The sequence below is a fragment of the Molothrus ater genome, chromosome 2 (assembly GCF_012460135.2).
Source record: "Molothrus ater isolate BHLD 08-10-18 breed brown headed cowbird chromosome 2, BPBGC_Mater_1.1, whole genome shotgun sequence".
NCBI lineage: Eukaryota > Metazoa > Chordata > Aves > Passeriformes > Icteridae > Molothrus > Molothrus ater.
In genome coordinates, this window is record NC_050479.2 from 56,423,750 (window position 1) to 56,448,724 (window position 24,975).

General features: G+C 35.7%; 1 protein-coding gene across 3 annotated transcripts in view; it reads right to left on the minus strand.

The window, feature by feature from the left end:
- Nucleotides 1-24,975, minus strand: part of TDRD3 (tudor domain containing 3) — a 96,401-nt gene that overhangs the window by 20,122 nt on the left and 51,304 nt on the right. For all 3 annotated transcript variants that reach the window (XM_036385825.2, XM_036385904.2, XM_036385986.1), the window contains 7 exons: nucleotides 20,039-20,110; nucleotides 19,413-19,562; nucleotides 18,585-18,725; nucleotides 17,517-17,673; nucleotides 16,757-16,882; nucleotides 7,786-8,618; nucleotides 5,725-5,850 (listed from right to left, as the gene is read on the minus strand). In XM_036385825.2, the coding sequence (XP_036241718.1) occupies nucleotides 5,725-5,850; nucleotides 7,786-8,618; nucleotides 16,757-16,882; nucleotides 17,517-17,673; nucleotides 18,585-18,725; nucleotides 19,413-19,562; nucleotides 20,039-20,110 (1,605 nt within the window). The remainder of the gene's footprint in view (nucleotides 1-5,724; nucleotides 5,851-7,785; nucleotides 8,619-16,756; nucleotides 16,883-17,516; nucleotides 17,674-18,584; nucleotides 18,726-19,412; nucleotides 19,563-20,038; nucleotides 20,111-24,975) is intronic.

A 24,975-nucleotide genomic window follows, 5' to 3' on the forward strand; every position in this document is an offset into this window, starting at 1 on the left:
TATGTCTTAGTAATAATTTTTGCATTCTTTTATCTTTATGCAGAAATCCAGTGCAAGATACTGCAGGAAGAGGAACTAAGCTAAACTATAGGCTTCACTTCATAATTGGAATCCTTAAGGAATTAAAATAATTGTACTCAAAGAATCTGTAAGAATTCCAGCTTGTTTAGAGAACAAGCAGTTGAGGCCGTAACATATGTAAGTGAAACTACATGCATACATAGGGAACACTACGATTTTTATTTCCTTCATACAGCAGTAGAAAGCAAAAAAAGGTAATTGTAGCATAAAGAGGGTGGAACAAAGCCTATGACATTACTAAGGAAACAGAGAATGGAAAACAAAGCAAAGACTTACTTGGCTTTGGGGAAAAATGTCACAAGATAAACACTTAGACTGTACATTTTCATAATTTATTAAGGGAAAAATATCCTACAAAATAGAGAATAAAATTAAGACTTAGAGTTTAAAGTATTATCTTGACTTTATTTTTTTTTCCACAGAACAAATTATTAAGTGATTCAGGAAGGTCCTTTCAATGCTTTTCAGTTGTTAGTATAATTTTACATCATTTACAAGAAAAAAACAAGCAGTTCTTATTTCTACAATAGCATTTCAGTGACTTTTTTTTTATTTGGATTAAAATACTTTAAGTGACCCCTGCTACATTGAGGGAACTATTGGAATACAGTATTGTAGTGTTACATAGAGGACATTATAAGAACTCTAGAATAGTGGAACCCAAATGTTTTATTATTAAAAATATCTATGAATTCCATACCTAGGACATATTTGCAGGCTCTAAGAAAAACAATAAGCAGTTCTAGTGTTCTTAAATGTATTTATATTGGTATTGTATGTGATTATTGAAAAAAAATCCCCAATACCTTTTTGGTTTACCTAATGTGAAACTCAGCTTCATCTTCTACTTCTAGCCACCAGAAAGATAAATAGCTGCATGTAAGGTGTCAGAGAGACTGAAAACTTACAAGAACTCTGAGCAAACTGCATAATAGACAGTACACAATCAATTATTATACTTTTTTCATTAAGGTGGTAAGCACAATGTATTCTGAGAATATGAGGCAGAGTTGATCTACAGTTAAGAAGAGAAAACAAAACAAAGCAAAAAACCCACCAAAAAAACCAAACAAGCCAAAAATCACTTTAAAAGGTTGCCAAAAGCAGACCAGAAGCTGAGGTGCTTAAATAATATGTTACGTCATCAAAATAAGGTCACTGTGGTACTTTGGCTATTCTTTCAAGTGACTAGCCAAGCAACTTTTTGCTTTGCTTTTTTTTTCTTCCTCCCAGTGGTATACTTTCATCCATTTGTATTTGTTGGACAAAAAATGAAATTCAACATGAGTCCTAAACAAACAGTACTGAAACAAACAATAAAGAATAATCACTTCTAAGACATAGGCTAGCTAAATTTATGCCTTGATAGAGTTCACTAAATCTTCTCTCAGTATCAGCAACTCTTTCAAAAAGGAGTCTGAATTAGAACTCACATATAGTGTATTTCTACAAGTTTTCAGTACAGACAGTTAAGACCAAGAATCGTGTAATCACAGAATAAGCTGAATGGAAGGGACCAACAATGATCATCCAGTCCAACTCCTGGCCCTGCACAGGACATCCCAAGAATCACACCATGTGCATGAGTGCATTGTCCAAATGCTTCTTGAACTCTGTCAGGCTTGGTGCTGTGACCTCTTCCCTGGGGAGTCTGTTCCAGTGTTCTCTGGGTGTAAAACCTCTTCCTGACATCCTTCCCTGAATCGTGCAATTTTATGCACTTCCTTGGGTGCTGTCACTGGTCACAGGAGTGAAGAGATAGGTACCTTCCCCTCATAAGGATGCTGAAGACCCCAACAAGGTCTGCCCTCAGTCTCCTCCAGGCTGAACAAACCCAATTACCTCAGCCACTCCTCACAAGGCTTCCCCTCAATGCCCTTCACCCTGCCTGCTGCCCTCCTCTGGATGCTCTCGAATAGCTTAATGTCTTTCCCATATTGTGATGTCCTAAACTGCACACAGCACTCGAGGTGAGGCCACACCAGTGCAGAGCAGAGCAGGACAATCTCCTCCTTTGAGTGGTTGATGATGCTGTATCTGATGCCCCCCAGGACATGGTTGGCTCTCCTGGCTGCCAGGGCACAGTGATGACTCAACTTGCCACTGACAGGATCCCCAGGTCCCTTTCTGCAGCACTGCTTCCAGCCCCTCATTACCTAGTGTACACACACCATCAGGGTTGCCCCATCCAAGGTGGAAAATCCAGCTCTTGTCCTTGTTAAATCTCATACATTTGGTGACTGCCAAGCCCTCTGATTTGTCTGGGTCCCTCTGAAGAGCATATCTGCCCTCAAGGGAGTTGACAGCTACTCCAAATTGGTGTCATTGGCAAACTTATTCCTTTGAGACCTATGTCTAAGTCATTAACAAAGATGTTGAAGGGCACCAGGGCTGAGTATGAAGCCTACAGAACCCCACTAGTGACCAGTCACCAAAACTCTGATGTCACCCTGTTCACTACAACCCTTTGCACCTGACCTGAGAGCCAACTGCTCACCCACCACATAATGTGATTATCAAGCTGTGGGCTGGACATTTTGTCCAGGAGCATACTGTGAGAGACAGCATCAAAAGTTTACTGAAATCCAAAAAAATTACATCAACTGGCTTTCCTAGGTCAGCTAGGTGGACTACCCTGTCATAAAAGGAAATCAGGTTTGACAAGTGGGACTTTCCTCACACAAAGCTGTGTTGGCTGTGACTGATGAGTGCATTGTCCTCCAGGTGTTTTCCAATACCTCCCAGAATAATCTTTTCCATCATTTTACCAGGCACTGAAGTGAGACTGAGAGGTCTGTAGTTTCCAGGGTCCTCCTTGACCTCCTTGAAAACTGGGATAGCGCTGGCCAGCGTCCAGTCAGCTGGGACCTGTCCAGATTACCAAGACCACTCAAAAATCTTTGTGAGAGGGTATGTGATTACATCTGCCAGTTCTTTGAGGATTCTTGGATGAATCCCATCAGGCTCCACAAATGTACAGATCCAGCTGGAAGAGCAGACCTCACACAATTCCAGAGTAAACTGTGAGTTGCTGATTCTCTCAGTCATGGTTCTCCAGCTCAGGGCACTGAAACTCCCTTGGTCCATCACCCATGTTGAAGATGGAGGCAAAGAATGTCTTAAACACCTCTGCCTTGTCCCTGTCCCTGTTTGTAAGGAGACCATCCTCATCCCGTAATGAGCTGATGTTATTTTTACACTGCCTATTGCCATTAATATATTTGAAAAAACCCTCTTTTTTATCACCCCCCACATTTCTGGCAGCATTAACTCCAATTGAGTTTCAGCTGCATACATTTTCTCCCTACAGTGGCAAGCAGCATCTCTGTATTCCTCTCATGCCACCTGACCCTGCTTCCACTGGGCATACACCTTCTTTTTTGCTATATTTCCAAGAGAAGATTGCTGTTCAGCCAAGCCAGCCTTCTGCCTTGCCTGCTTGACTTCTGACTTTTGGGAATTGCCTGCTCCAGTGCCCTTAGGAGGTGATGTTGAAAAGCATTGATGGACCCAAGCATCTGAAAAAGGGACTTAGCTATCTGAAAATTATGTGGAACAACTCAAATAAAAATCAGCATAATATTTCCAGTAATACATGCTCCTTGGGGCCAATAGCATTGATCAGCAAAAGAAAAGTAATTATTGAAGTCACTTTAAAATCTGTTTTGTTCTCTTGTAAAGAGGAAATATACCCAAGTTACTTGAATCTTAAGTCAAAGAACTAAAGCAGCATTGTAACTTTATTTTGCATTTATGTATGCTATCTAGATTTATATATAATAAGAACACTGAGACAAAGAAAAATGGCCAACAGTGTTCAGCTTAAAAGACAAAGCTGAGAATCAATGGGTGATTAAGAACTGCAAATGCATAATGAGGATTATGCTTAGCACCCAAAAACAAAGAAGTGAAGAGGTAGGTCCTAATCAACTTTCTTCTGCAAATATCCTATAGCTGCAAGGACCTTCTAGCAACAAAAGAGCAATTTGGCAGAAAACAACTCATTAAAATTATGTTTACTGTGAAGATGTTGATTGGCATTTATCTTGTGTAACTGTAATGATCTGAAATGTCATTGTTTGAATTTACGTAACTAGGCTACCTTGAGAGAAAAAAAGAAGCTTGAGAAAGGTATTTTTCACTTTTGAATGGACTGAAAATCCTTGGAAATTTCTCTTTTGTCTCCAGTAATAACAGAGGAAGCCTGAATGACTCAATCAGGAGGCAGCATGATGTCAAGACTATGGTACTTACTGTCAGAATTGTCTCTCCGTACATTGTCCCACCCTCGTGTCAGCTTTAACAAACTAACTCTGAAATAAAGTAAGACAACCCAGGGGAATAAAAATGTGGTCCATTTCATTCAATTTCATCCTGTGGCTACATGACTGACAATACAACATGGGAGGAGAGGGATGAGGAAGAACACATGGTCAGACACAGGCAGAAGAGGCAGGGAAAACAACCACCTCACTCCTAGGATCAAGTAGGAAATGGCACCTCACTACCAGGATCAACTTAGTCTTAATATTAGGCCAAGTTCTTAGACTGTGAGAGCTAACATTCAGTGGCTTAAAGTAAAATAAAAGCCACTCCTCAAAACTGTAATCAAATGAAGAAGTCTGATTATTAACCCAGAAAAAGGGTTAAAATAATACAATCATACCCTAAGTAACTAGCATCTTACAGGTCAGCTAGTAGGACAAAAAGAAGGCAGGATTAAGGGTAAATTTTCATACAAACAGCAATGCATCAGCTGGGAGGAGTTTCAGGTATCTTTTTAAGTACAAGGCCATCTCAGAGGCATCTGAGAGCTACAGGCAACAATACTTGTTAAAAGACCATTGGGAAACAGAAGCTGACTGTTCAGCCTCTGCAGCAGTAGTAACATGGTTCTATGACCCAAAAGAACTTAAAATAAGCACAGTCAACTCATCATTAAGGAATCAATATGCAGATGTATGTTTTTTGTGCAGCCTTTTATAGTAAGAGTAAACAGCAAAGAATTGTGCATTCCTGATATTTGTTTTAATTGAAACGTATCTCTGCTTCCATGATATTTACTAATAAAGCCTTTTAAAATTTCCAACTTCCATAAGGCTAATACATTCTAAACTTCATAAACCAGATTTTGATGCATACATGACCACTACAATATTTGGCAAAGAAGAAATCATTGAAACAAGAATAAAATCATGATACAAAATAAAGGGATACAGATGTGTATTTTTAGTCATACATACACATGTAGTGAAAAGCTTCAGAATATATGTTTTAAATGACTGTTTCCTAACCCTTACAGAACAACATACAATGTACATGAAATAAAACAAAAAATTGGGTTGAATAGAGTAAGTAACAACTTTTAAGAGAGAAAACATGCATAAAACTGTTTGGTTGACAGATAAATTATTCATTTTCAAACAATACAATTGAAATTTATTATACAGGAAGAATACCACATCGTAATACATGTCTATCAGGTTTCATATAGACAAGTAAAATCAGAGATTTTGTGCGTGTACTTTGCAACTATTTTTCTACACATGTAGGTAGCATGAGTAGGCGTTAATTAGTTAAGAGTTACATATTTTGTACAGACTATGTAGTTTATATTTTTTAATACAATTTGTTATCACATACCCATGTGTCTGCATGAACAGGCCTGATGTTGCTGAGAAGCACCTCTTCATAATTTCCATAATCACTGAATTTAACAACTGCAGTTGTCCCAGAAGAATGGAGAGCTTCAATTTCTGCCCGGTAGAACTTAAAAGAGAAATTTTCAAAGGTCACAAAATACAACCAGAAATACCACAAATACTTAACAACTTCCTTTTCATATATGTCTCTGTGTGCGTATACATACTTAGTCATAGTCAGCATTATATTTTGTTTTAAATTTGTACTAGATATGAAATCAGGTATCTTAAAATTCTACATGGCAGCCTCCAAGGACATGGCAGAATGTATTTAGAGTACTCATTGAGAAGATACACAGCTTATTTAAGTAGACTGACCATTTAAAAGACCCATTTTCATCTCCCTGAAAGCAGAACAAATAAATCACTAACACAAATACTGCTGTATACAGAGAAATGCTATTGTAAGGTGTTTACTTAAAATGCACATCTATAAGTGCTTATTAGCCATATACTGATATGGCTTGTATGTGTGCACTTGCATACCTATGTTATCATACAATAAAACATGATAAAAATATGATGAAAATATGATAAAACTGCCTCTTCATAAAGCCCTTTTTCTAAACATAAAACTTGGGTTTTTTACATTTATGCAAATATACTTTCTTGAATGTATTAAATCAATTTTATCTGACTGAACACAAAAAAATCACTGCCTCCTAAATGGTAAGGCTCATTACTGTATTTTATCATCACATTTTTGAATTGTCTTAGAAGTGAGTAGCAGCATTTACTTAAACTACCAAGAAACTAATTACTGCCCAAAACACACCTTTTAATCTGCTGAATACCTAACAGTCTGGGATTATGACATATGTATTTATCTTGCAAGGTTTGTACTTTTAAAAATTTCAAGATCTCATTTCAGAGTAATGCAAGTACTCTGAAAATAGGAAACAATTCAGTAATATGCCATTATACTTCACACTAATCCATCCACTCAAGCTACATATTTCTATTTAAGGCAGTCAACTGACTATGGGTTGCTACTACCAAAAATCCTGCATGGTTTGTCATTGGTTTTAGTCATACCAGCAGAAAAGAGAAAAATAAAGTTATGCTGCTGAGTTAATGCAGACAGAAACAAAAAAGAAAACACTTATAATAAATATAATAAACTTAATAAAAAATTCTCAAAAAGCAGAAAAAGGTGTGAATAAAATGTACTTAAAGAACAACAATATGTAAGGTAGTTCTCAGATTATCAGAAAGGGGTAAAACCCAAAGAAACTACCCATGAAGAGTGGCAGACAACTCTTGAACAGGTGATGACAAATCAAAGAAAACAGCCTAAAACTTTCTTAGCAAAGGAGAAGAAAGCAAAATGTCCTCCTGCAAGAGAAATCTCATTAATGGGGAAAAGAGCTGAAAATAAATATTTAAACTTTTAAAAATCAGTAATACAAATCTATCATGCAGCATAATTAATTTATCCACAAATTCTTTACCTGATAGCACACAAGTGTTTATCAAAATTAAGCCTTTGCTGTTTCTGTTCTGTAATGATTGAAAGAAAACTGGCAGGTTTTTTACAGCCCCATTCCTGCAGACTTTATTCTTTCTTTGTGCTGCTAAAGGTTGTGTGCTGACTTGTTCCAGAAAAAGGTATTACACATCTACCATTATAGATATTCTAGATAGCACAGTTTTGTTTTATTTTTGCTCCTCAGCAAAGAATATGAGCACCTAGATCCACATTCATACCTTCAAATTTTCAGCACTTAAGTCAAATGCTTCAGTAAGGAACTTAAGACATCCTAAACTCTACGTACATGGCAGAAACAAGGACTTGATTTAGGGACTTAAAAATGTTGTGCAGTGAATGCAAGTGACATACATCATAAATATAAAAACAGAGCACGGAGCTAGGCAAGAAGCACACTACACACCTACGAACAAAGGCCATGTCTCTGTGGTAGTGTGCTAAGTATCTCTCACACACACGTAAGAGAGCATTAGAGGTACAATTTGAGATAGTTCTCACTTAGCAAAGGCATACCTTGTTGTCTTCCCAATAAAGAGCAAAGCATTCATCCCCTGGTCTCCAACTTTTTCCATACTCCATGTGACTCGATGGTTCCAGTATTTTCTCTGGTTTGATGGGCCCGGTTCTCTTTTTGGGACCAGTGTTGTAATACAACATTTTATCATCAAAAGATGGGATAACAGTGGGTCCTGACGATTTGATGGGTCCTACTCGTCTTCCTTTCTGATGATGCTCAGTATCTCCATTTGGTACAGCACTAAAATTATCAGTCCTACTTGGATTTTGGTAATCATTATTAACACCAAAATGCTGCTCACGTTTTACCATAAAGGCTTCATTACTTATTGTTCGTGCCTTCCTATCACAAAAATTTTCTGAATTGTGTGTTTCCCTTTTCCCACGTTTCTGGTTATTGTTGTCTGTCACATCTTGAGCAGCAGAATTTTCCTTGAATTCTGAGAAAGACACTCCTTTTCCTACTCTGTTTTGCATGTTGTTATCCCTTTTTTTGAAAGTAATATCACTCTGGTGAGTGGTTATGGGATAACTCAAATCCTTTGACCTGTCATTTCTAGGATAATGTCTGTCACTTTTATTTTTTTCATCTGTCCAGTGTTCTAAAGAGCTGTGCCTTTCAGGACCTCTGTTTCTTGGTAACCCACCACTTTCCAAAGCCTGCCTTGAATTCTGAAAGTCCTTTTGAAAACGAGGGGGTTTCTCATTCCTTGGTTGTCTCATGTCATTGCGAGAAACGTGTCTTGAATGATTCTCTTTGATGCCGTTCTGTTCTGTATTCATAACTTTGTGCTGTACTTGATGTGTTGGCTGAAATTGCAATTTTGGTTCTACAAAGAAAAAAATTATTTCAATTAACATATTTCACACAAATACATTTTAGAAATACTGTTTCAGACCCTGATAAAGCAACAGTATTCTTCAGAAATGTATGCACCTTTGTGACATGGAAATGGAATGGTATACACAGAGAATTTACCAGACACATTTGAACTGCAATTCCTAATTATCAGAATTTGGTTCTAAGTACAGCCCAGAACTCTGTACAGTACTCTGGGCTGTACTTAGAACCAAAACACCTATGAGCAAGAGAAAAGCCAGGCATAAATTTCCAGGAGATAACTTGTTCTTCCCTATGGACATCAACAACCCACTTGAGTAAGAGCCCTTTAAGACAGAAAAACAGAATTCCAAGGTGAAGAAAGAAGGAGAGAGGAAAATGAGGAGGAAAAGGGAATACTTCTAATCTGAATTGAAACTTTCTGTAAAAATACCTTGTTAACAGTTATTCAGGAAAAAAGAGAAAAGGCAAGAATCTGAAGTGATAAATGAACAGAGCTGGCAAAATGTAGATAACAGGAATAGTAGCAAAGCCCAGGACTCTGGAGACTCTGATCAGTGAGCCATGACAGGACCTTCTCAAGCGCCACCTCTAGTTCAACCAGAACTCTTAACTGATGAGAATAAAGACAAGATTATCATGAATATAAGTAAAGAGAGGAAACATGCTATGGCCTGCTGGAGAGGAAGGGAACTGTGGATATCTGTGGAACTTTTTATGGAATTATGAGCTTTTTAGGCAAATATGAAATTTTTAATGGAGTTGTTGAGGTGAAGAGCAAAAGGAAGGGAGAAATGAAGATAAACCCAGGGGAAAATATAGAAGAAATGAGATTAAACAGGAGAGCTGCAAATAAGTAGGTTCCTGGTCAATACAGTCGTGCATGTGATCACTGTAACCTGTCCCATCTCCTTATTAAATTCTCTGTGGGGACATGTTTTTAAACTGGCAAATTTGAGGTAGGATAAGCTGGTAGCTGGGACAAGGAACCGTGAGAGAGACCATGAGCACTGGAGAGACCGATGTGGTCTCGAAGGCCATCTGCCAGGAGACCCCAGGTCTGGGCTCACACAGTGGCGAGAGCTGTATAAAGCACATCCATGTAACCTCCTACCAGCTCCAGGCTGTAGCAGCCAACAAGCTGGGCCAGAGGTGAAGTGGGTACCACAGGTCAGGGATCTCCTGGCCAGGACAGACTGACAGGGGGGTGTGTGTGTTGCTCGCTAGGTATGAGATCTGCCAGCAGACTTTAAAGTTGATGGAAAAGGAAAACATAACCCATTAAAGGGATTCATGTTTACACGAGCAATTTTGTGCCATGTGGGCGGTTGCAAAGGTGGTATTTTCTTGCTTGTGTCCATGAGCCTGGTGTGTACATGGGCCTGGTGGGACTGTGCAGTCAGGCTCTCACACATTCCCATGGAAAGGAATGTTACCACTAGAAACAATGAATGCTGATACCAGACAGCAAACGTATCAACCTTCATAATTACATGTAAGATGGCAAGTTAAAATTAAAATGTAAATTTTACCTGGTTTATTTTTTAATAAAAAACTTTTCAAGCATCACATGATTAGTAGTAGCTCACAGAATTTTTATCAATTTAATTTACTAAATTGGCCACTAAGAATCTAGCTCAATTTTTACATATATGTGATGCAGCATAACTTATAGAAGTCAAAATTTTTACCAAAATTACCTAGCGTTTTTGGTTTTTAACATGGCATAAGCAAATATAAGGCTTAGCTTGAACATGATCTTGGTAAAAATACATCTTACTCTATAATATATTACTCTAAAACCCATCACATTTTTAATGCATTAAATGTAAATACATACTACTCAGAAACAAGAGTTTCATAAATATGCATTTTCTTTTTAAAAATGCAAAGATGACTTTAGATCTTGTATAATTAATTTTCATTTGTTAGAATAACACGTTTAAAATTAGAAGTACCTCTTTATTTCTTCTTTACAAATGAGACATTAAAGTACTGTTTTTCTTTACATCTGTAACTTTTCACTAAGTAGCTTCATTACACTTTTCCACTTCTGTATAATACCAATCTTATAGACTTCCTATCATCTAGAAAGATTTAACTTCCAAATTAACGAATTAACAGTCTTTGTTCACAACATTCTTAATTTATACTTCTTCTCTCCTGGTAGTAAAATGCTCAGGCTTCCACTCTTCCTATGCCTAATCTAAGCTCTTAGGTCTATTCCTAATGTTAATTACACACAAAATGACTGAACAGTTCGATGACCCCTGCATGTTTACTCCCTTGTACACACCATTACAGAAAAATGCACATAAAACTCTAACTTAATTCACTTATAAATCATTTATTTAATATTCTGTAACATTAAATTAATTAAAGTCACTGTTCCAACAGAAAAAAAAACCAGGAATGGGTTATTACTAGATTGGACATGGTAATACTTTCCTAGATGGCAGGATATTACGTTTGACTTAAACTTAAAACATTTCCTCTTAAGGGCTGTCCTTTGCTCTTTTTCTAAATAAATAAACATTGCCTGAGGTGAGATAGGTAGTGACAATACTTAGTACATACAAGGTACAAAACTCTACAAAAAATGCATGCAAAGCAGTTACAGTTTAATAAGCCTCAAGGAAAACTCAGAACATAGATATATTCTTCTATAATTCAAGAGAGTTTACTGAAATTTCTATTCAATTTCATAACATGTAATGAGTAATTTTAGCTATTGTCTACACAAGACAATGTGATCACAACATAAAAGCAACAAGCTGGTTTGAAAGTGTGTTGCATTCTTTCATTACAGATTTTTTTTTTTTTAATAGTAGTGGAAAGTTAAAATAATACTATGTGTTAGACTGCAGGTAAAGTGACTAGAGAATTTCAAAACAGTGAATGTGGTTATTTTTTTCTTGGTCTCTTTACTGTGACATACAAAGGCTGACATGAAACACCTGAGTTATTTTTAGTTTAAGCTTAAGGTATGCAAAATCCCATAAACGTATGTTTTTTACAGAGGTGCATTTCTTGTGCTAAAAGTTTTCCTGGGGACTGCATTATACACAGCAGCCTTAAATGAGCAGGACACCTTAACTGATTGATTGACATTCAAGCACAAGTCACTTGTAAATGGAAACTGTCAAGTAGCAGTAAATGTTACTTTGTCAACAGTAGCCAACAAAAAAAGCCAGGAGATGATAATAATACTGGTTCTTCGTGTTTTTGTGCTGTTTTGATCACCAAAAAATGAAGGGATTCTAAAGTTTCTTTATGAGAAATAAGGATGAAAAAAGCATCAAGGGATCTCATTCACAAGTTGTCTACCACAACTGCTTCTACTTCCTGCCTCAACTCCAACAAACCATTAGCAACTGTTCCCAGAAAAGTAATGCCTCCTACAGGGCTATAACAAATATTAATTTGGCATCTAACAAGAGATGTAGTAAGCTACTCTCCAACAGTGGGATAGGTTAATCCAGTCATCGTTGTTGCAACCAGAGGTTTGGGAACATGGTCTGAGAAAAATACATGTAAAAGTTAATGCTAAGGTTCTTGTCATCTACTTGGAAGTTCTGAGATGACAAGTAGCATTTGTCAGCCTGGAACCCTCACTCACTCACTCTGGCCTTTGTGTGTGATGACGGAAGAGGACCCTACAGGACCAATCACATTCCCCTGATTACAAGGAACCAGCAGGACCTGCTGCACTTGGAAATTCCAGCCAACACAATTCATAAATCACTGCTCAATGCACAATGGAATTTAAAAAGTACAGCTTCCTGTGGTCCGCCTCTGTGGATTTTATCATGTTTAATAATGCGGCTAAATTCAATGAGCGTGGCCCTCGCACACTGCTGGCAATGTTTTGGGTTTCTCCTCTCGGACTGAATAATACTTTTGTGTAACTGTATGGAAGTATATCTTTGAGACAGCCACCTCCAGGGCATGTGCTATCTCATACTGACCAAAAGATTTAAAAATTAGAAGATAATTAGTGATACATTTGCACACACTTCGTGTCATGAAGTAGAATTCCCATTACCCAATAGCTTTGTCAAATTAAATCAATATCAATATAATTCTTTCTAAAATGTAGCAACACTGAGGAACAGGGACCTGAGAGCATGTGTCTGTTGAAACAAACCAAATACAAGCTGAGAAGAGTTATAATAAAGAAGTGAACAAAAAAATCCAAAACATTTTGCATTGTATTCACTACAAACTTTAACTAACTGGATTAAAGGACTCTAACAAAAAACTGGGTTTTTTTATTATTCTTTAAAATGTATGAAATTTACTATATTTGTCCCTTTTACATTAAAAGGCAAAATAAAAGTACAAGCCTTGTAACATATATCATCAATGCTAACATACCAATACAACAAATAAAAGTGATTTTCTTGATAGTCACAATTAGCTCTGACTAAAGTTCAATTTTTAGAAGAAAGGCTGAATAAGAAATATGGCTATTATTCAATTTGGATCTCTTGTCCATAGCATTCCGTGCTTGTTGAAAATATGGCTACTGAATGGCAGATTTCAAATGTTACAAATTTCTTTTAACTCCAAAAAAGTAAGACTCTTTTTTTCTCCTCAAAGCACCCTCACTCCCAGATATTCAAATAAATTGTGCAACCACAAAATGAAATAAATATTTTTAATTACATTGTATTGCATTACCAATTTATTTCAAATGTTTAATTTATTTGGGACTAGATAAAGAATAATGTTCATTATTCATTAATACTATAGCCAGTGCTCTTGGTATCATCTTATTCTCTCTGATAATCCTTGTGTTTACTTATTTAAGCTGGCAAAGATAGATGAGTTGTTCCTCATAACAAAAGAAAACAATAAGGAGATTAATGGAAAAAATCTTTTGTGTTCAGTAGCAGAAAGTAACCAAGTACAAGCACAGGCAGCTAATTGAAAGCAATTTTGTCTTCTGTTTGTGTTATCTCTTGCAGTCAGGAGGTTTCTCTTGCCAAAATACAAATTACTTAATTTCAACACAGAAATACTTTTGTATGTGCCACCAACTATTCACAGTAATAAATAAATAAATAAATAAACATGCAGTTTAAAGTTAAGGATATGTTTGTTTTAATTCTTTGCATTTCATTTAAATAAAGTATGCTTAAAGTATGCTGTGTTTTACAATTAAAGAGCTAGCAGATCATGGAGTCAGGTATTTAATACTTTTGATAGCTGTAATTACTTAAAACAATATTTCCTTAATGGAAAAGAGGAGATAAAACATAAAAACATCACAAGATATCATTTATGGGGCAAAACACTAACATGCTGTCTTGTAACTTCTTTAAAAAAAAAAAAAGCAAACAACAAGAAACTTAATGTACTGTCTTCACTTTTAAAAGGAATACAAGTACCTCCTAAAAAATACAAAGGTATTTCAACTCATAAATGTTTTTCTATTTGGTCTAAATGCAAGTATGAAAAAGTACCAAATCAAAGAAAAAAATTCAACAACAGTTCTGCAGTTCCTGTTCAGAAATAGAACCACCCAGCCAGAAGTGAATTTTGAAATTCTCCACACTACTAAGGTTTCAGGTGTAATTAGAAACAGTAGATAAGAAAAACAAGGAGGGATGCACAAAGCAAATCAATCTTCTGTGTACTTGAAAAGAGAAATTATTCTTTTTTTTCAGACACTTTCCCCAGATCACACAAGATTTTGAACAAAATGTGGTGTAGTACAGGATTTAAAAATATTAAAAAAGAGTTCAGAAAAACCGCCTTTTGCTTTTTGGACTGTACAACGACTTCCAGTCATTTAGAAGGAATCACACTCTGTCTCAAGTGTATAGGACTTTAATGCTTGCAATAATGATAAGTATGGCCATTCCAGGTAATCATCTGCTCCTGATCATACACAAACATGTAATAGTAGGGACTTGCTCATATATTCAAAACCACTGTCCCTATGAAAACCCCTTTCTTTCTCAACACCCAAAAAACAATATGAGATTTTAGAGACCATGCAGGACAGCAAGGTGCCAGAAATACTTCAGAACAATCTATCTAACTTCTTTTATATGTGGTATAGTACAGCATTTGGTGAATATAAATGGAGAAAAATCTGCCAGCCTGAGCACTCCTTAGTGTAATACTGTGCAGGAAAATCAATGAAGAGGCATCCTTGGCTTTGTAACATTACATATTTGAGTTGTTTTGATCAGTTTGTCCAATGTGCATTTCAATTCTGACCAAATACTTTTCTAATTCTAAGTGAAACTATGTTTCTCTACTGCTCATAGATGAGAGTATCAAATTAAATTTAGGAGGTACTAGTTATATATATATATATATATATATATATATATCCTGTTTTCTGCAGACATTTGGATGCGGATTTCATGACTGAAGAGTTCACAGTGCCAAGTATGGTCACTGCTGCAGATAGATCACTCAGCAAATACTTTTAAAACTCCTGTCATCTCAGTTCAAGTTGAACGTAAGACAACTAATAATTAAGAACGTAACTGAAATTATTTTCAACAGCAGAGACAATAAAATGGCAGAAAATTAACTTTTAATATATGATCTTAAGGATGGGTTTGAATTCATCAGACTGCAGAGTTTTTCTCAAATTTGGCAAGTAAAAAAATCACTTTTGAAAGTAAAAAAACCACATGCTTATGTATTTCTTGAAATATTCATTTAAAGGACTCTGCAAGCAAAACTAAAACCTGGCATAAAAACAGAGATGCAATCCTATGGGCTATACTCAGTAAGGAAAATAAAAGCTAAGAACATGAAACTAAGCAACCACTTCAAAGCCTTACAAAGTACAACATCTATTTTTTCAGAAAAGAAAAAGGCAGAAAGAGTGAAAAGAATTTCACAAAATAATCAGAACACTTTCTGAGCTCTTCAAAAATGCTAACAAGTTAGGTTTGGATTTTTTTCAGGAAAGTATGGTTCAGGAATAGTACACTGGATTACATATTGATTACTCAGATAAAGTGAGAAAAACCAGCATAGTGATAAAACCATAAAAACAAAAACCCTCTATCATGGCAGGAAATATGGCAGAACCTTCAGTAACTCAAGGAGTATAAAACCTTTAAAAAGTTTTAATAAAATTATGTTTTTCTTCTTATGACGTTTATGGAATCTTTTTATTTTCATATAAGAAGAAAAAAACTCATAAAAGCGATGTGTATTTATCTTTAAAACACAATATTGAAGATTATAAACTGAAATAAATGTAATAAATATATCTTTTTACTCACATAACACTATGCTTTATTGTCTATATACATGCACTGAAACCAAAGGATCATAAGTATCCCTAAGCAATCAGTAGTATCATTTTAAAAAAGCAATTCACTCATTTCACGAGTCTGATAAACTACTATTACCTACTTACTACAAAAACACTGACAATGAGAAATTTATATAACCCACAGGGATTATTTCTTTTATTTTCCTTTAAATGTCCTTCAGACAAACATAAATAATGTAATATTTATGTAATATAAATATTACATTATTTATGTTAGTCTGAAGAACATTTAAATAATGTTCTGTAATATCTCAATATAAGACAAATGTATCCAAAGAAAAATCAATGTTTGCAGTGTAAGCCAAAAACACTACCACTGTTTTCATTTCTGCTCATTGTAAGAAATCCAGTGCATCTTTGGTAAATAATATGAGTTGCCAAGAAATATCTCAAATATCTTCTTTCTGATAATGTGGCTATATTCACTACCTGACCAGTTTACAAAATTGCATCAGCTAATGCAGAATGCTGGTGTATTTAAAAGTTATTTCTTCGAATATTTCAATTTTTGATAAATACAGTGAAGACTTATGATGTCATAAATAAAGATTCATGATTCAGGAAGAATCCAGTCAGATTAAAAAATTGTGGTTTATGTCATCTTATTTCAAATTACCAACTTTTAAACATCTAATCACCACTGAGCAACTTATTTGGCCTTTCTTGAGAAGAATAATTCTCCATGCACTCTTTGTTTTTTTAATGACTGACCGTGGAGGAAGTTCTATGAAGCAACTTTTGAATGACTAGAGTTAGGAAAAATAAATCTACACTATCCAACATTTGTTCTAGATACATTAATTTCAGTAACTCACCCTCTACTGTTAGAGTACCCATTTTGGATTCCAAGAAATCAAACAGTGTGCTTGGTGCAGATGGTCTGGCATTTCCTAGCTCTTCTTCATCTTCAGGTCTTATTCGGCCTCGGCCCTTCCCCTTACCTGTGAGCATGAAAGGCTTTTTGTGAATGGGCAATAAAAATTAAAAAGCGCAAACATGCCTTCGTTTGCTTTATAAAATGTTTGTATTTTCTGTCTTTAAAAAATTCTGTAACAAAGGCAGTGATAGGATAAGGGAGAACCATTTTAAACTACAAACTGGAGAGATTTAGATTGGATGTGATGAAAAAATTCTTTACTATGAGGGTGATGAGGCACTGGAACAGGTTGTCCAGAGAAGCAGTGGATGCTCTGTCCTTGGAAGTGTTCAAGGCCACATTGGATGGAGCCCTGAGCAACCTGGTGTAGTGGGTGGCCTCTCTGTCTGGGAGCTGGGTGTGGGGGAGGTGGAATCAGATGATCTTTAATGTCCCTTCCAACCCATGTTCTTCTGTGATTCTAGGATACACATTTCCCATTTAAAGCCAATTAAACATCTGACTTCCAACTCAAAAATTTTGACAAGAATGTAATACGCAGAAGTCTTTCTTAGAGATTTGCTTTCAGGTTTGAAATGCATTCTAACTTGCAGGAAGAAAACATGCAAATATGTCCTTCTATAACTACATTAGTAATCCACCCCACACAATTTTTTTGGCTTGTAAACAGTTTTAAAGCATCTCTTTGCAAGATTTACCTCTAGGTGGTGGTCCCTGAATGGGTTTCTGTTTACTGTTGTTCAGAAGAAAATTTAATGCTGCCTCCAGGCTGTTACTGTTATCCATAAGTGCCTGTCTTGCTGCTTCTTTGCTAAAACCCATCTCTGTTATGTGTTTTAGAGCCTTTTCATCAACCTGAAATAAAAGGTACAAACAAAAATAATAAATACAACACTCTATAAACACACCAGATTTTACATTAATTTTTCTTTTATTTTTAATTGAAACAACATTATATTTTTATATAAAACCTTTGCATATAAGCTCAAAAGAATCTGGTAATCAAGGTTGTTTTTTTTTTTCAGTAGTATGATTTTTAATTCATTAGTTTCCAGTTCTACTACTACAGGCCTTCAAGGACAAATTCTCCTAGTCTATATGAAAACTAAAAGAAATATCTCAAAATAATATGGGCATCAAAACTAGCCATCTGTTCCAATTTGAACCCCTTAAAAGGTTTTGCAGACAACGCAAAACCCACTTACTCCTTAAAATATGGATAAAACATAACTGGCTAAAGGTTTTACAGAAGAAAGCAAAGAAATGCAAACAATTTACTTGCGCAGGCTCCGTTATTCCAAACTGCATAGAGCATGATGACAAAAAGTCAAAACAGGAATCAAAAAGCATTAAGTACAGAAAATAACATAGCACCTGCACCAAAATCATACCAGTTACCCATTTACTTCAACAGCTGCCATCAAAAACATTCTTAACTGGAACCCCATGAATATAACACTCTGTCTACAGGTTCAAAAATAGCCATATCAAGACCCTACAAAAAGCCCACAAAATCCCAAGCCTAATGGAATTTAACCTCTGAGATACATACTTAAATTTTACTGAATAAATGTTTAACCCAGAATAACAGTGAAACTCATAGCTATCTCAGTAAGGTACAAAAGCACCATAAGTACTCTAAGCAGACCTCGAAATTAATTGAAAGGAAAGCCATCATTCCTCAAGGAGTTTTGATCTTCTTGTTATATTTGGGGTTTTGTTTTAATCTTACACATTCAAGACCCCATTAAAGTTGTCCATCTTACCAGTTCTCGGTAGACACCTTCATTCTTCCCCTCTGGTTTTGCTATCTTCTCTTTCTGGAACAGTTCCCTGTTTCGATTCCCTCCAGCGCTCACACTGAGATTGCTTCTGCTACTACCACCACCTCCTCCAAATGTCTTGGTCTTTAGATAAGCACAAAATAACATTTCAGCAAACAGAAATAATGAAAATATTTAGCTAGTAAAAAAAGTAGAAACTTTTGCTGCAGTGGGTTTTTTGAGGTTTTTGATTATGGTCTGGGTCAACAAATAAAGCACTAACTTACACACACAGAGAAAAAGATGAATTTATTAGTCAGGAGTCTTTTTCCCCTGTGCCTAAATGAGGTTGTAAAAAGGGCATGTAATTCTAGCTGTTACAACTTACTAAGCACTTTGAGAAATAAACTAAAAAGAAGACCAAAGGAGAACATAAAAACCTGACACATTAGAACTAAATTTCCTAGCTATTTATTCAGACCGAGTTTAGCGAATTATGGGGATTTTGAGAATTAAAAAGAACAGATGAAAATTGATAACCTGCATTTATTACTTAAATCTTATTAGCAAAATTGTACACCCCTCATTTTTTAGTAGTGGTAGCAAAATCATATCTACAATAAAACATTATGATACATTTAGTACCTTTATTAAAATAAGAACATAGTCATCAATTCAAAAGGACTTTAAGTCTGATTCATCTTTTTAGAGATACAGGGGTAGAATTATAGGCAGGCAAATATAAGAAAGCATTTGTCATTTAAGAGATAAATACTTGACAAGAAAAGATCAGTCACAGTAAGTAAAATGCTGCAACACATGCATTCTAACCTCTTTGCTCTTTGCTACTTCTGCAATAGCAGCTGTTCTCTGCTTTTCAAATTCATCATTGTCCGCAACAGGCTTTACAGTATTCGTCATTTGCAAAGTCTTTCTGCGATCAAGATCTCTGCTATCCACTTGCACATAAGATGCACACTTCTGAAAATGCAAAAGAAATGTTTAATTATTCTTCTGCCTGCTCTCATTTGAAAAAAGACCCACCCAAGTTTTATTCCATTAGAGTAGCAGACCCTCAGATAAAGAATACGATCATGTAACTAGACATCATGATGCAACACAACGATTGTTGGAAATTTGCTGATCCTTGCCAAATTCTTTGGCATTTAAGAAGAGACTGCATAAGTGCTGACACAATCTCACCAGCAAAATCAAAGGCTCCATACACTAAATAAAGCTAAGTTTGAAATTGAGAGGAAAAATGTTACTGGAAACTGGCACAACAAAGAGACAGGATTAACACTGTTTTGTTTTGGTTTTTTTTAACAGGAACATTTTTTTATATCCAAGTTAACAAGATCTACGGTGTTTTGACAGCCTTTCCCTAACTGGAACAAGGTACATAGGTATCATAATACAGGTACTTTTATGAAGCGACAAATAGAAGTACACTATACCTGCCCAAAAGGTACAAAAGGAGGAGGGCCACCTTCTGTTCCAATGTTACTCCTATTGTGTTTTGCCAAACTCTGTAAAAGAAAACTGATAATTAATAAATTGCAAACAGAAAACAGATTATATGATAAATGTCTCTATTTCAGAAAGAACATGAAACTTCCAAAATGGGTAATTTTCAACAGAAAATAAATTCATATTTTTAAATCTTGGGCCATCTAAGTTAAGAAGAGGGAGAGGCAGAGGAACAAAGAAAATTATGGAATTTTGCATAATTACTAAGGCACATAGAGCCCATGTAGAAAATTCAGTTATATACCAAATAAGAGAACAAAGCAGAACACAAATAGGCAGCAGATGTTTTTTCATACAATGTCCAATGAAATTGCAGCCAGTAGAGATTGTAAAGGCACACAGCACCTTTAAAAAGGGATTGGACCAATTCAGCCTAAAGAAGGGAAAGTTCAGGTTCAGGGGGACCTTATCAATCTACATGATGGAGACAAGCTCTTTTCAGTGGTGCCCAGTAAGATGACAGAGACAGTGGACAGAAACTGAATCATAGGAGATTCTATCCATCACAAAACACTTTTTTGACTGTCAGAGTGACTGAGACAGGGAGGCTGGGGAGTTCCCATCCTTAGAGATACTCAAAAGCTGCAAGGACACTGTCCTGGGCAATTGGCTATACGTGACCTTGATTGAGCCAGATGACCTCCATCCTCAACCATTATGTGAAATTCATGATCCCATGCATAAGCAAACACAGAAAGGATTAATCAGAATTGTATTCCCTGATATAATACAGCAATTCTGTACGTCAAGGCAGTATAAGTGCTCAGACTGTGATCTCTCCCTAAAACAATCTCCTTTTTGCCACTGCTAGAAACAAAATACTGTGCTACTAAGAAAGAAAAGAACGGGTCCTCAATGCTGTTAAAATTGCATTTCCTATAATGCATCTCTTTTATCAGCCTAATTTGTTCCTGTCCTCTTCTCTCAACAGACATTCATGCATGACTACATACATTCTCTGTTGTCAGAGACAGCCTTAACTACTTAAGGCTATATATGACATTTACCTATATATTTATTAACCTGATGTAGAACTGATTTAAATCCATCATGTGAGAAATGGAGTAAAAACACAAATAAGCTTTAGGCCACTATGTTATCAGAGAATTTCTTAAACTAAGTAATAGATTAATTTAGCTAATACATACCTAAATTAAAGCTTTTGGTCCACTCCTTTCAAGTTAACTACTTTTATTCAGGAGCCAAAGACTGTTTTCTAAATCATTTATAGCTATTAATTCCTTTCAGGGTTGAAGAAAAAGAATAATCCTTTTTCTCATACCTTAGAGCAAAAAACACTGATAAAGTATTCAATAAATTATTCAAAAAAGCGCTTAGAAGTGCAAAAATCATAAAATTTTTGTGCTTTAGTTCCAACCAGTTCAGTTAAAATGCTGCCTTAGAAATATGAGCTAACCAAGGGCTGATGACTGCAGCATGCTCACACCTCCCTGTACCTATTAACTGAAGCAGCACGTAGAACAAGGATTTCATGGCCAAGCCACTTCACTTCCCCAGAGCAGGCACTCCAGGTGCAATAAACCCTGCACTTATTCTGGCATTTCTGTTTGTTTGCTTATTTGTACCTAGATAAATGCAGGCAATTTTGGAATGAACTCCCATACAGAATCAAATTATAATTAAAAGAAATAATTATAGACTAGACAAGAACTCAAGATAGGATTAATTCCTCATGTCCTATAATCAGGAAGAGCAAGCTGAATTTACACTTTTTTCTTTTTTACCAAATCAGAATCAAGAAATCACATAGAAGAAAAAGACTGTTCCAATCTACTGCTCAAATGTGCAATTGGACATTACTGCTCAAATGTCCAATTGTATTTGGACAAATGGCAAAAAAGCCCTCATAAACTGACTGCCTATTTACTAACAGTTACCTACATGAATTTTGAATCATAACAATTTATTGCATAAAACTGTTATCCATAAGCAAAGAATTCTAATGATCTGAAACCTTCTTCTCAAGGAGCACTCTCTGCTGAGAAGTGAGAGCAGTTGCTTTAGAAACCAGGTTTCACATGGCACCAAATAAAAAGCAAATTAGCAACACACACAATCTTCTTTAACTTACAATTAAATTTCCTCATAACCCAGCAGTAACTCTCATTAACAATACACTTTGTTATAAATACATATAGTGTACTTCTTTTACCTTTTTTGCTCTAATTGCATCATGACACTAAAAATATATTTCCTAGAGAATCTCTTAAGAAACTAAGGTTTACAATATAAGATTGCTTGATATTATGTACCATTGTACCTTTGCCTTCCTTTATACATGTATTTTGAAGTATACCTAAAACTACTTCCTTTTCCCATGATGTAATCTCAGTATTTAGCCTCACCTTCACCGAAACAGAAAAATCTTGAAGTATACTAAACAGCTTTACTTTTAGATGAACTGTAACTCTAAGTGTTAAAAATTTAAGACCCTACCAAACAGTCTCACCAATCACCTCAGCAGATTTGCTTCAGACTTCACTTACATATTGTCTGGTGTTTTGTTTAATAGCAATACAAAATAGTCTTCCCACATAAGAAGGGTACCAGCAACATCATATAGATACTGATCCTTTATGTTTGGAACATCAGCCACCATCAGAACATCACAAAGCAATGAGGAACACCACAAAGCAATAATTATTTGGAACTGCATTTTTTCTTAAAGATGTCCACGACACCTCACCTCATACTTCCAAATAGTCTAGAAAAGCAAATCTCACAGTAACAGTCTCATTTACACTCCTTCCTTATTTATTTACTGTCTCTTAAATAGGGACACTTAAAATGACCTGAAATTCCCAGGCAAGAATTTACCTTATGATAAAATTGAATCTACAAGGAAGAGCACATTTATTCCTCATGCAGTGTGATAATACTGCATTCATTCCACATATGCTACTTTGTATTATGAGTCTTTTATTACTAAAACTTGATTCCTCCTGAAAGCAATTTCAAACACTGCTCTGAATGGAACAAAACAGTAATACAATTGAACAAGTAGAAGCTGACAAGTAGGTGCAAGGGCAATACCTTCAGACAGAATAGACAACTTTTATTCTAAAGTTTCATGCTATTTGGCTTAATAACACTAACTTTATGCTAAGTATAAAACCCCCTTATGTCATCACCTACACAGGAAGCCAAATTAACACATCTTAGACTTCCTAGTGGAGACAAAATATAAAACTGCCATCAAAAATAAAAAACTAGCTTCAAAACAAGTAATTTGAAATAGTTACACAAATAGAAGTTTTATGTCTTTTTATGCAAATACAATTTAGCATTTATTTAAGCTTCCATGACAAGATTAGACAAGGAGCGGCAATGTCCTTGCCACCTCTCAGATATTTTAGCAATTATATTTATTTGTCAGCTGTACTCTTCTACAAACCCTTCTGAACAGGATTGAAGCATCAAGTTCATAGGGAAACTGCTACCATGTAGCATCTGGCTTCTACAGATTTGTTTGAGCCCTATCTGTCTAGCTGTCAGTCTGGATATAGAACTGGAACTACAATTTCCAGTGGTCATGGTTCACCTGTCCAAACTGATTCCTTGTCACCCACAGCTTTTCTGACATGGCCACGTTCATGTGCTGTGAGCTGGTCAACAAGAAAAAGAAAATACTCTGGCAAACTCCAAAAGTTTGAGAATCAGAGCACAGAAGGGATAGCAACAGGCAATAGTTAACTTTCTGTATCTTACCAGAGCAAATCAGTGACAGCTACCACTCTGTTACACATACTGCATACAGCCAAGAGAGCTGGCTATCAGGTGCTGAAAGTTGTAGTCAGCAGCACACCTTTGGTTACTAAATGCTTTGCTTTTTTTTTATTTATGTAAATAGAGTCTGTTCCAAGTTATTTATTGACACTGATTTCAAAAACCAATAATGAAGTATAAAGCAAAATTTATCTGTTGAAGTCCAGGTAGAAGGAATATGAAAACAGACTGTTCAAAATATCACCAAGAAAGCAAACCAGTTCTATTCTTGTCTTGTGAATTCTTAAGAAAATGTTAGCTCTGTGTTCTCTCTTCTGCCCCATCTATCTACCTTCTTTAACTGAAGAGAGAACTCACAAGACTTAATGCTAAGTAAGAATAAAAATCACAAAATGGGATGGTTCTGCCAGAACTTCTTTAAGCTTCATTTAAAACCAGGAATGCTTTCGCGTTTTAAAAAAAAACCCTTATTTTTAGCTATAAAGGCTGAAGGATGACAAACAGAATCTACTAGAATGCATAACTAAACTTCAAATTAATTTTGGCTCAGTGTGCTGGAAATTATGAAGTTCAACTGAACACCAAAGAAGGCTAGCTCTAACAAAAATTACTGAGCCCAACTTAGCAGGAGCAACAATAAAATGAGTACTTCATACAGAACTAACCATCATGTCCATAAGCAGCCACTCTGTTTCAGAGATGTGGATGTAAAAATACAGAGATGTGCGTGGTTGTAGTAGTGATAGTTAATCTGGCAAATATTTGAGACTAATGACAGTAGGGTCACAAATCCTGCCCTAGGAACTTGCACCTGTTTGTGAGAAAATGTTTCAAAAAATATTCCTGCAGCCACTTTTGTTCTACTGGGACAGAAACCAAAGTAAAGGAGCTTACACATTTTTATGCCTTGTTGGAAGAATTTTAAATCTCCAATCTGACTTTGTAACCACAATTTACCTGAAGTACTGATGAAATTTGGGGTACAGGGCTCATTCCAAACATTACCAACTTCAATGCTTTCTGTACATTTATTCTATTATTTTTTCCTCAAAAAGACACAGTCTGCAGACAGTAACTGTAAAAGGCAGAACTCCATAGTATTTTGGTAACAAACACA